This window comes from Sciurus carolinensis, chromosome 9 (genome assembly GCF_902686445.1).
Source record: "Sciurus carolinensis chromosome 9, mSciCar1.2, whole genome shotgun sequence".
Lineage (NCBI taxonomy): Eukaryota > Metazoa > Chordata > Mammalia > Rodentia > Sciuridae > Sciurus > Sciurus carolinensis.
In genome coordinates this window covers 14,669,516-14,683,149 of record NC_062221.1, presented here as the reverse complement: position 1 = coordinate 14,683,149, position 13,634 = coordinate 14,669,516, and the positions used below count along the sequence as shown (strand labels likewise).

Here is a 13,634-nt window from a genome sequence, read left to right as displayed (position 1 = left end):
AATTAAAATGAAAAAGTCACATTTCACCCCTTATTTTTAAGAGTGACCCATCTGCATAATGAGAAGCCTATGCATTGATAGTAATTCTGATAATTCTGAAATAAAAGCAAACTATCTCCAAACCTTATTAATCAGGGAATTGAATTCCATTAGTCTACAATCCTTTCTTAGATCATCTTTTGGCTTACACATCATGATGTAGAATTTTCCATCTGAGCCTTTTAAAGAGATCTTCTTTGGTTTCTGAAGAGAAGCAAGAATTTCCACCTAAAAGATGATAAGTTTTACATATAAATCAAGCCCAAAATTCTGTTTTATGTCTACATATTATAGATATTGAGTTATGTAAAGTAAAAATAAAATAAACCAGGTGTGGAGGTGTATGCCTGTAATCCCAGCAGCTCAGGGAGGATCAAAAATTCAAAATCAGTCTCAGCAACTCTGCAAGGCCCTAAGCAACTTAGGGAGACCCTGTCTCAAAATAACATGTAAAAAATACAGGCTGGATGTAGCTCAGTGGTTAAGTGTCCTTGTGTTCAATCCCTGGTACCAAACAAATAAGTAAAAAAAACTAATAAAAATTAAAAAAAATAACCCAGCTGGGTGTTTCTGTAGTAAATTTCTATTTTAACATTCTTTTAATTATCTAGATCTAAAACAGGATAGTTACATATGAATAAATACACATTTCACCCATTAGGAATGAATATGAAGTAAATGAGTACTTAATTAGCAAATCTAGGCAGTCCCCCCCTTCAAAGCAGTCACATGTTAAAAATGTTTAAATATTTTTTTAGAACCTTTCTGCAGAGTCTCTGACTCTGTTTTTAATGATAAAGAAAAATTATCAATTGAAAGTAATTTGATTTTTTTTAAAAAAGAACTTTCTCAAAGGGAAAGAGAAAGAAATAAGGAATGAATCTAAAAAAAATCATGTTATATATGAATATAAATGTACCAAAGGGAACTTCAACTTTATATATCTGTAGAAAGTACCAATAAAGAATTTATAAATAAAGGAGTGAAAGGAAGAACAGTAGAGTAGAAGGGAGAAAAGGAGGGAAGAGGAAAGAAAAATTTGAAATCAAATTCCTATAAGTATACTTTTGTCAAAAGAAACCCAAACACATGTAAAATTATAATGCTCTTTAAAACAAAACAAAAAAAAACCTTCTTCAAAATCAAGTCTACCTAATGAGGTGAGTAAATATGGTGAGTAAATACCATGAACAATATTGCTTAAGTTAGGACTGGGGATATAGCTCAGTTGGCAGAGTGCTTGCCTCCCTTGCACAAGGCCCTGGGTTCAATCCCCAGCACTACAAATAAAATAAAATAAAATAAAAATAAAAATAAATATATATATATATATATAGTTTAAGTTAAAAACAAAGCATTACTAAAATAATAATTATGCATTATATGGTTTGGTAACAGGCTCTGAAAGCATCTGACACATGTCCTGAGTCTTAAAAATATTGGAATAAATACAGAGTTCTCAAAAATATTCATTTAGAAGTGCCCTAGTATCATTTATTTAAAACAATCATATATTTATAGCCACATTTGATACTAAAAAAAAAAAAAAACATATTCTTACTAGCTGAATTTCATTTCCTCCTAAGAAATAAATAAAATCTGTATATTGTTCTTTCTGTTCATTTTTAGGATAAAAGAAAAATCAAATCATGGAAAAAAACATTGCAGTCATACTAAAACAATATGAGTATGTGAAAATTTAAACTATTAGGGTAATCAAGGAATTTTTACCATTGGATTTTATACCATTAGTACAAAACAGTTTAATTTTGTATTTCTAGTCACTTTGTATTTCATTCACTTTAGACTCTTAGCTTGAAGGTTTTTTAGCTCAACTAATTTTTAAAATTATAGTCATATAAAACTAAAGTTTACCATATCATCAAAGCCTGCAATATAGGCCCAATGTCCAGGAAATGGCTCATGATTAGCATGGGCACCGAGAATTGATGGAAGAGTAGGTATCATAACTGACTGTAAAGGAATGAGGATTTCACTAAATGTTGCTTCTTCTACCAGTTTTTTAAGCATTTTGAAATGAGTGCTCATGCTTAATATGGAACTACTTCCATCAACCTGAAAAAAAAAAAAAAAAGAGTAGTACATTTTAATTTCTCTGTGTACCTTAAATTATAGAATATTTACCTTCAACCACAGCAAACATTTCACTTGTACACTATCTTAATTACATGAACTCAGCTGTGCATAGTTTTCTAAGTATCTTATTATTTTTTTTTAAGACAGTCTTGTCTATATTTCCCAGACTGGCCTCAAACTGCTGGGTTTAGGTAATCCTCTTAAGACTCCATGGAGTAACTGGAATTATAGTGGTGCCAGTTAGTTTTCTAAGTATTTCTACTCATCTCATTTTAACCTCTCTTTAACCTCATCAATAAGAGTACATCATAGGGTTGTGTAATAACTAAAAGAGGTAACAGAAGTTTACAATCTATTATCAGACATTAGAAAAATCCAAAAAGATCTGTAAGTCAATTTGTTATTTTTGGTACCAAATCTCATTTGTCAGCAAAATGACACCTGAACTTCTCACAGAAAGATAAAAGCATTTTACATCAGAAACAGTTGTATGTTTGATTATGGGATACTCAGATTACTCTCCATGGTGATGAGAGTAAAGTATATACACTTTTACAAAACCTGAAAAATTTGGAATTCCTTAGTGTAGCTTGCCATGAAGTTACAGATAAATTGGAAAGCCATACATCAAAAGCAATTCTAACAGTGTGTAATACATGTTAGCCATCATCATGACATAGTTTTTGATAATGTCAAGTGTATCACAGGTCAAATAGAATTCATGGAGATAGCAAGAGTAGAGTACCCCTTTGAAATCATGAAAGGAAAGTGAAAGACAGGGTAATCTATATCTTTTTACCCAGAAACAGTTAAAAGACTCTGGATGTTTGTCAAGTAAAACCTAGCGATTAATGTTAATCTCTCCCTTTTATAACCATCCCCTCCACATAATCTTACCTTTCCTACATATTCATCAGGTTTTTTCCTCTAATTCTTAGGTAGATCCTAAGGAACCTAAGGAACCATGTTCCTACTTCAGTCACAAGTCTAGTAGAAGCAGTACTTACTACTCCAGATGGTAACCATCTCTTGTTCCATAAGACTTTGGACACCTCAAGATAGGAGAAAGAGTCTTACTCCTCTTTGTTTCCCTTAAACCATAGCACCTGTTCCATAGCATAGGCACTGAAATACATACTGAGTTTTTAAAGTTTAAAGATAAGGTAGAATATAGCACAGACTACAATAAATAGCTGAATATTTTACATACTTGGGTTTTTATGGATTATTTCATATTCTTAAAATTACTTTTGATAAATATGGATAATCTACTCTCAGAAAATTCACATTGAGAACTTTCAGAAACTTAGAGGATATTTGGAAGGTTGATATAACTTAGAAATTAAAAAAAATTTATTAAGATAAATCATATTGGGGGTGGGGATGCTACCTAGTGGTGGAGTCCTTTCCTAGCATGCTTAAGGCCCTGGGTTTGAAATCCAGCATCGCAAAAATAAATAAATAAATAAATGTAATTAATGTGTGTGTCTGTATGCTTGTATTTATAGTTCACAATTTGATAAATTTTGATATACGTGTATACCCACATATTTCAGACTTTTTAGTTTATCAGATAAAAGAAAATCAGATTGAATCATATAAATTTTATATAAAATAATCCAACTCAACGGTCTGTTAGCAGTAAGATCTATGATAGTACCGGTTTGTTGCACAATTCTAGAAGCTTGTCTGTTAATCGAGTTGCATCTCCAACAAACTTTTCTAAAGACTTTTTCATATGGATAGCTTTATTTAGGATTTCCTTGCATCTGTTCACACGCATGGGATAAGAAGACTCAAAAAAAGGAAAAAAAAAAAGTTAAATGCAATTCAGACCTAAAAAAGTAACAAAATTTTTCATTGACAAAAATCAACTTAAAAAGTACTCATGATGTGAGTTTATACTGATATAAATTTCCTGAAAATCAACTTGACAATGCCATCAAAACCCATAAAAATGTTGCTATCCTAGGACCTCAAAAATTTCCTTTTTGGGTTCTACACTGAACAAACAATCAGAAATGAGAATAAATATAAGTGTATCTAGATGTATACAACAACAAAAAATTAAAATAACCTTAATGACCAACCAAATAGTTAAAAAAAAAAAATTACAGGAAACTATTTTGGAACTTTATGCAATTACTAAAAAGGTATCTTCAGAGAATATTTAATAATGTGGGAATAATTTTAAATAAAAAATATGAAATTGTCAATGTAATTCAAATGTATTAAAATATGCTTGACAGAAGGTATGAATTTTAATTTCCATTTTATGTTTCTGTATATTTTAAAAAATATTTTCTCATTAAAATATTAATTGACTTAAACATTACACTAATAATACAAGAAAGTTTTTGGTATTAATAGTCCTTATATTTTGGATTAAAACACTTAGGAAAAAAAATCAGTTGCCAAACAGTTTATTTGACTTCATAAAGAAACACATAGCTAATTCTTTGCTCTTAAGCATATTAGTCACTTCATTTCATATGGTAAATATCTTAAAATATTAAATGAGGTATTCTGTTATACTCTCTTTTTAAAAAGTATCAAAAATTACTAAATCTAGGGCTGGGGATATAGCTTAGTTGGTAGAGTGCTTGCCTCACAAGCACAAGGCCCTGGGTTCAATCCCCAGCACTGAAAAAAAAAAAATTATCTAATACTTCTACTATATATCAACATTAAATAATCAATGTCATATAAAATGGTTGAAGACACTGTCGTGATTAATACATACCTTTGATACAGCTGTCATCATCCACATTGCTTGCTGAGGATAGGCCAGAAACACCTTGGCTATTATTTCCATCAAGACAACAAAAACTTCATCATAAGAATGACAAATTCGAGAGATTAATTGTGAAAAAGCAGTCAAAAACTGATATGGTGCTAACTGGTTTGTATGCTCCGTGATAACCTTATTTATTTTAGACAAGTCATTTCTCATTTGCACACGATCAGAACGGCCAGCTAGAAAAAAGTTTGAAAGACCGTAAGAAAAAAAGGTCTATTAGTTCATTTCCCAGAAGAGAAATTGTTTTTTAAAAAAATAGCTTTAAAATATATCATTCCCATGCCCAAAATATATCATTCCAAAGCACTTGTCAATTTGTGAAGAGAGTCGTCTTCCAAGTAGGAAAAACATTTAGGGCCAAGGGCCATTAATTTTCAGTATTCATTGTAACTTTTAGGGTTAAGTAATTATTTTGCTTAAACTGACGTTTTTCAATATGTGTTTGGTTCATCGAGAAATGATCAGAATTTCATTACAATTCAACTACTTTAACAGTCTATGATCTGTCTTTTCCTTCCTTTTTCAGTTTCCTGCCCAAACTTATATATTAATTACCAAAATAATTCTTAGGGGCTAGGGATATAGCTCAATGGGTAGAGTGCCTGCCTCGCAAGCACAAGACTCTGGGTTCAATCCCCAGCAACGCAAAATAAATAAATAAATAAATAATAATAATTCTTAGCTTTTTAGAATATTAGACTAAAAGTCAAATCTGATTAAAGTCAAATCTGACTTTAAAACAGTTATAATTCTTCCTAGTCCCTTAAAATTTTTATATTAAGAGATGTACCTTTTTCCCATTCGTAGGCCTTAGCACCAAAATCAAGCCACAGTGATAACATTCGAGGCATTGACTGATATATGAACTGATTTCCATACTGTAGAGATCTACAATTATATAGATAAGAAATGTTATTAACATGATGCTTTCTTATGTTACATGAGTTCAAATGTAAAGACTTAGCCTAGCCTGTATGAATACGTAACAAATCTTACTGTTATATATAATTATAATGCATAAATAAGGAAAAATCATTTCTTTTAGCAGAAAAAAAAGGTGAAGAATCAAACCAATAATTTCAGTTATATATATATATATGTGTGTATATATATATATATACATATATATATATATATATACTTTTTTCACAAAATTAAGGTATCAATATTCTTCCTAGGAGAGGTTATTTTTGACTCTTGCCTTCTTTTTTTCTTACTATATTCCTCACTTAGCTCTCTATTGCCTGTATCAAAAACTGTACAGGTTTTAAGTTAGTCAAATTATTTTAAGGATCTGTGCCTTCATTTGCATTTCATGGCCATAAGCTTAGGTCAAGTACATTCGTTCTATTTGATTACAATAATTCAGTCACCCCAATTCTACATTTCTTCCCTTCAATAAATTCTGGACTGAAATTTTGGCTTTATTATGCTTCTCTGTTCAAAAACAGGAATTGACAACCTATTATTAAGACTATGTACCCTATGTAAATTTATGATTACACAAATGATGTGCCTTGACTCCATGTACAAACAGAGAAACAACATGTATCCCATTTGTTTACAAAAAAAAAAAAGACTATGTAAATTACTCTGCTGTTATTCAAATATCCAGTCCTTTATCTCTGGAATTTTCCAATCTTAGTCTCTGGCTATTTACCAGTATACAACTTTCATCTAGTCTAGTTTTCTCACCATTCCATAAATTAACACACAAGCCTGTTTTCTTGTCAAATCTGTGAAAAATTAACATTCTTTAGTGAAAATAATTTTTGAGGCCTAGACATCAGTTTATTTTAGCCAAAAACATTTTACTGTGGCAAAATAAACATAACATGAAATTTGCCATCTTTGCCACTTTTTTTTTTTTGTCTTGTTTTAACCATTTACTAAAATCTTCTTTGGTTCAGGCACTCTGAGAAATATTTATCTTTTTAAAATTTTTTTTTTTTTTTTTTTTTTTTTTAGTTATACACGACAGCATGCACTTTGATACATCATATATAATGGAGTATAATTTCTCATTCTTCTGGTTATACATGATGTGGAATCCCACTGGTCATATAGTTATATATGAACACAGGGTAATGATGTCTGATTTATCCTACTCTCCTTCCTACTCCCATACTCCCTCCCCTCCCTTCACTGCCCTCTACCTAATCTAAAGTAACTCTATTCTTTCCTAGCACCACCCCCATCTTTACTATTTTTAAGCATACAGTTCAGCTGTACATTCACACTGTTACACTTTCACTGTTGTGTAATGATCGCCACCATCCATCTTTAGAACTTTTTCATCTTTTCCAACTGAAACTAGATACCATCAAACACTCCCCTCTCCCTTCAGTCCCTGACAATCATTATTCTGCTTTTGGTCTATATGAATTTGACTACCCTAGGATACCTCATTTAGGAGGAATCATATAGTATTTGTCCTTCTGTGTATGCTTTATTTCATTTAGCATATTTATGTCCTCAGTGTTCACCCATGTTGTACCATGTGTCAGAATTAAATAATATTTCATTGTATGGATATACCACATTTTGCTTGTCCATCTGTCCCTTCATGGATGTCTGGGTTGCTTCCATCCTTTAGCTTCTGTGAATAACGCTACTATGAACATTGGCATACAAACCTTTTTGAGAGCTGGGCAAGGACAGTTTTGTGACACAGAAATATATGTGCTTTTGTGATGCTCTGCAAGAGAATGAGGGGATTTCCCTCCTTTATTACTTACCACCAATTAAGAAAGCTGGCAGGTTTTTTTTTAAAGGTATACACTGTGATTTTTTTTTTTTTATACCAGTATTGAACTCAAGGGGTGCTTAACTACTGAGCCACATCTCCATCCTTTTGCATTTTTAATTTTTTTCTAGTGTTGATTTTAATTTTTTAAATTATTTTTTTTATTATAAACAAATGGGATACATGTTGTTTCTCTGTTTGTACATGGAGTAAAGGCATACCATTTGTGTAATCATAAATTTACATAGGGTATGTTGTTTGATTCATTCTGTTATTTTTTCCCTTCCCCCCTACCCCTCCCAACACTCTTTTCCCTCTATACAGTCCTTCCTTCCTCCATTCTTGCCCCCCTCCCTAACCCTAAATTATTTTTTCATTCATTGTACACACATGTATTTTTTATTTTGAGACACGGTTTTACTAAATTGCTTAGTGTCTCGCCAAGTTGCTGAGGCTAGCCTCAAACTTGAGATCCTTCTGCCTCAGCCTCCCGAGCTGCTGGGATTATAAGTATGGGCCACCATGCCTGGCTACTGTGATGTTTTTAAAAAAACATTTTTATTTATTTAAATTGACAAACATCTCAATAAGTGCCATTGTAGCTGGGTGCAGTGGCACATGCCTGTTAATCCCAGCTTCGTGGGAGGCTGAGGAAGGAGGAGGATCATGAGTTCAAAACCAGTCTCAGCAACTTAGAGAGGTCCTGAGCAGCTTAGGGAGACTGTCTCAAAATGAAATATAAAAAAGGCCTGGGGATGTGGCTCAGTGGTTAAGTGCCCCTGGGTTCAATCCCTGGTACCTAAAAATAAAAAGAGTCATTGTAGCAAATTTCCATTTCTGATGTTTAATGATATTAGCATTTTTCATATACCTCAGTTGGCCATTTTATGTCTTCCTCCAAACAACGACTATTCAGATCCTATGCCCATTTTAAAATTCAGTTGTTTTCTTAATACTTAGTTGTTCTGACTTCCTTACAGTTTGGCTATTAACCCTTTTTCAGATGTATGATGTGCAATTATTTCCTCCCATTCCACAAACTGCCTCTTACTCTGTTGATTATTTCCTTGGTTGTGCAGAAGGTTTTTAGTTTGATGTGATTTTGTCTATATTTGCTTTTGTTGCCTGTGCAAGAAAGGCTCAGAAACAAAATTCACTGCCCAGACCAGAATTATGGAGTATCCCCTGCTTTTTCTTTAATCCATTTTGAGGTGACTTTTTTATAGTGTGAGGTAAGGTCCAATTTCATCCTTCTGCATATAGATATCCAGATATCCAGTTGTCCCATTTGTGGCACCTTTGCAGAAAATCAACTGACCATAAATGTGTGGATTTATTTCTGGGCTCTCTATTTTGTTCCATTGTCTATATGTCTGTTTTCATTATAGTACTATGTAGTTTCAATTATTATAATTGTATAGTGTATTTTGAAGTTGGGTTGTTTGATGCCTCCAGCTTTGTTCTTTTTCCTCAAAACTGCTCTGGCTACTTGGGGTTTTCTGTGGTCACTGGTTTCATATGTATTTCAGGATTTTTTTTTCTATCTCCACAGAAAAGGCCATTGGAATTTTGATAGACTGCACTTAATTTATGAATCACTTTGGTAGTATGAACATTTTAGTAATTAATTAAATGTTTAGTATGAACATTTAATAATCTATGAACACAGAACATCCTTTGATTTATATTTGTCATCTTCAATTTCTTTCAGCAATATTGCATAGCTTTCAGTGTATGTCTTTTATGTCCTTGGTTAACTTTATTCCTAAGTATTTTACTATTTTGGTAGCTATTGTAAGTGGGATTTTTTTTTTTTGGTTTCTTTTTCAGGTACTATATAAAAATGCTAGTGATTCTTTTATATTGATTTTATATCCTGCAACTTAAGTAAACTCATTATTCAAACTAACAGCTTTTTGGTGGGTCCTTTAGGATTTTTAATACATAAGATCATGTTGTCTGTAAACAGAAACATTTAACTTTGTTTTTTCCAATATGGGTTTCTTTTATGTCTTTTCCTTGCCTAATTATTCTGCATCCTTATCTTATTCCTTATTTTAGAGGAAAATCTTTGAACTATACATATGTATATACATAATTTTTTTTTTTTTTTTTTTTTTTTTTTTGCAGTACCAGGGGTGCTCTGCCACTGGTACATTCCCCACCCTTTTCGTTTTTTTTAAATATTTTTCAGTTGTCAATGGATCTTTTTAATTTATTTATTTGTATGTGGTGATGAGAATCGAACCCAGGACCTCACACATGCCAGGCAAACGTTCTACCACTGAACCACAACTCCAGTTCCCCCTTTTTATTTTTTATTTTGAGACAGGGTCTTGCTAAGTTGCTCAGACTGTTCTGGAACATGCAATCCTCCTCCCTCAGCCTCGAGTTGCTGGGATTGCAGGTGTGCACCATCACACCCAGCAGCTTTATACTTTTCACCATGTAGTTTGAACTTAGCTGTGGGTTTGTCATAGATGGTCTTTTTATGTGGGACACATTCCTTCTATCCCTAATCTTTTGAGAGTTTTTATTCTGAAAAGAAATTGAAACGTGTCAAATTTTTTTTCTGCCTCTGTTCAGAAGATCATATGCTTTTTGTCCTTCATTCTGTTAACGTCGTGATACATCATATTACAGATCTGCATATGTTGATCCATCCTTGCACTCTTGGCATAAATTGTACTTATCATGATGAATCTGAGTCATTTTTGGTGGGGGGGTGGGTACTGGGGATTGAACTCAGGGGTACTCAACCACTGAACCACATCCCTAGCCCTATTTTGCATTTTATTTAGAGACAGGGTCTCACTGAGTTGCTTTTGCCAAGGTTAGCTTTGAACTCACGATCCTCCTGCCTCAGTCTCCCAAGCCACTGTGCCTGGCAAATCTGAGTCCTTTTAATGTGCTGTCAAATTTAGTTTGCTAGTATACCTTCTTGATGACATTTATCAGACCTCTGCAGCAATGCAGTGCAGACACTTATTTTTTTTCCTTTACTTTTTAAAAATTTTAGCTGATACACAGTTACACCTTTTTTTTTTTTTTTTGGTATTAGGATTGAACCCAGGGATAATTTAACACTCAGTTACATTCCCAGTCCTTTTTATTTTTTATGTTGAGACATAGTCTTTCTAAGCTGCTGATGGTCTTGTTAAGTCACTGAGGCTAGCCTTGAAACAGCAATCCTTCTGCTTCAGCCTCCTGAGGTGCTGGGATTATAAGCACATGCCACCATGCCTGGCTGAAAAGAGAGATACTTTTGAAAATCAGTATCTTGAATTTTAAACTCAAGATTGCCCAAAACCCATGATTTCTGGACATACTGGTTCACTTCTGTTACCTTGGCTAATATGAGAAAAATATTTCTGTTGATTGTTATGATTTATTTTGATATCTATTCATATATTCTACTATGTACAAATTATTTAAATGTTTTATATACTTATGGTTTTTCTCCCTAATTAAACTGTAGCTCCTTGTGGGTGAACATTGATACTTAGTAAATAAGTCAATAAATAATTTATTTATTTTTAATAATTTATTAATAATGATTAGTAAAATTAGGTTCGGATATTATAAAATTTTAAATTCATTTATGGGAAAAAGTCTTGACCAAGTCTTGCTATCCTAATACCACTAGGGTAAAACAAATATTGCTTTAATTATTGAAAAGTCATAATACCTGATAACAGGCAATTTTAATAGATTTATTGCTCCTAAGTAAGCTAAGTAAGCTATTTGTTGCTGTGATCAAATTACCTGACAAGAACAACTAAGAGAAGGACAAGTTTACTTTGGGCTCATGGCTACCTCATGGTGGAAGGATGTGGTGGAAGAAAGCTGCTCAGCTCAAGGAAGCGGGGAGGGAGGGCACACAAGTATGTGTGCAGGAAGCCAGGGACAAAATATTCCCTAACCACATGTCCACATGACCTACTTCCTCCAGCCATGCTCCATCTGCCTACAGTGACTACTTAGTAATCCATTAAAACTAACCCACTGGACAGATTAATCCACTGATTAGGTCAAGGTTCTCAAAATCTAATCATTTCACCTCTGAACATTCCTGCATTGTCCATCCTTTCCTCCCCCGGCTTCTTTCCTTTCATGGTACTGAGAATTAAACCCAGGGAAGCTCTGCCACTGAACAAAGACTTAAAAAAAATTTGGGGGGGATAGGGTTTTGCTAAATTGCCTGAAACTTTGATCCCTCCTGAAGTCACTGGGATTACAGGCATGTACCACCAAGCCTGGTTGGAATTTTAAAACATGTACGCATGTATTAATATTTTGACTAAGAAAGTTATTTTTAAAAGTAAAGGAGCTGGACATAGTGGCAAATGCCTATAATTCCAGCAGCTCAGGAGGCTGAGGCAGGAAGATGGCAAGTTCAATGAAAGCCAGCTTCGGCAAGGCCCTAAGCAATTTAGCAAGAGCCTGCCTTAAAATAAAAAATACAAAATGGGCTGGGGAGTGGCTCAATAGCTAAGCATCCCTGGGTTCAATTCCTAGAACAACAACAACAACAAAAAAGTATAAGGAAAAAATCTGAACTTCATCTAAGGTTACAGACTGAACAATGGTAAAGCAGAAAACATTTTGAATATGCTAAGATATGTGTTAACAATTATTCTGATGTATTTAATAGGCAGATGTGCAGTTCTCACACTCACCTTCCAAAATGAAGGACTATATACCGGATAAGATCACCTTGCTTCTCCATTTTGTTGTCTGTTACCATGGGCATCAATTTGTCATAATACTTGGCAAGATAGAAATGTCCATCCTCCCACTCTGGGAGGAACAAGGTAACATCCTATAAAAGAGAACACAAAATGCTCACCCAAGAAAACTTCACACCGCTGGGAAGTTAGTGTGAATAGATTTAAGGATCCTATTCACACTTGGTGTGAGGCCCACACCTAGCTGAAGTTGTTGCCTGTAACTTCAGTTTGCTATATAATATTCCATTATAGAAATGTGCTAATTTACTTATTCTATAACTGACCTGAGTGTTACTTACACTAAAAAACCTAGAAAAATTTATTTTATAAACATTCTTTTACATGTTCCATGGGGACACACTGGTTTTTATTATATTCTGGATATGAGCCCCTTATTATTTTTATGTGTTACAAATATCTCCTAACCTGTGGTTTACCTCTAATTTAAAATAGTATTTCCTGATGAACAGAAGTTATTGTTTATTTTATTGTTATGGGTTTTGGTCTGTTTAAGAGGTCTCCAGGCTGGTAGCTCAGTGGTAGAGTTCCTGCCTAGCATATGCAAGGTCCTGCACTTGAAGCTCATTTTTGTTTATGGTACAAAGGGATTAAGTTTGATTTCTTTTTTTCCCTGTAAGATATCCAAATGATATAACACTGGTTTATTGAAGACTATCCTTTACCAACCTACAATATCACCTGGAACCTGTCTGGGCTCTCTCTCCTATTTTACTGGGTTTGTTTAACCTCATATGAATAAACTACCATTTTAATTATTCTACCTTTAATAAATCTTGCTATGTATGCTGGTTATTCTCAGTTTGCTTCTACAGTTATACTTGCCATGCTTAAGCCTTTTCTACCTTGCTCAGGGTCCCACAAGATTGACATTGATGACTTATATCAATTGGCCTGTGTGACCTCTGGCATCTTGTGAGGTTCAGGCAATGGGAAGTTGGGACAGGAGGATGGTGAAGTCAAAGTCTTTATACCCTATGGTTTGTTTCCTCCCTGATAGTTTCCAGCTGACAGAGGCCATTTTTCTTCCCCTGAAGTCAAGTTCTGGTCCAAATGCTTTCTTTAGAGATTCCAGCAAATATGTTTCCCTTTTATTCCTTCATATCTGGAAGTAGAAATGGTTCACTGCTATTGCTAGCCATGGGAAGGGTAGTTTCACTATCCCTTGTTGGTTTCCTCTACTTTCTGCCTGCACCCAATCTCA

The 13,634-nt window shown here is 33.6% G+C and overlaps 1 protein-coding gene across 6 annotated transcripts in view; it reads right to left on the bottom strand.

Annotated features, from left to right (window-relative positions):
• Atr (ATR serine/threonine kinase) overlaps positions 1–13,634 on the bottom strand; it is a 99,117-nt gene that overhangs the window by 15,598 nt on the left and 69,885 nt on the right. For 4 of the 6 annotated variants that reach the window (XM_047564283.1, XM_047564285.1, XM_047564287.1 and 1 more), the window contains 6 exons: positions 12,362–12,504; positions 5,727–5,824; positions 4,880–5,112; positions 3,797–3,931; positions 1,915–2,115; positions 124–267 (listed from right to left, as the gene is read on the bottom strand). In XM_047564283.1, coding sequence (XP_047420239.1) covers positions 124–267; positions 1,915–2,115; positions 3,797–3,931; positions 4,880–5,112; positions 5,727–5,824; positions 12,362–12,504 — 954 coding nt within the window. Of the gene's footprint in view, positions 1–123; positions 268–1,914; positions 2,116–3,143; positions 3,274–3,796; positions 3,932–4,879; positions 5,113–5,726; positions 5,825–12,361; positions 12,505–13,634 lie in introns of those variants that run through there. The other 2 variants (XR_007110212.1, XM_047564284.1) reach the window with 2 other exon arrangements.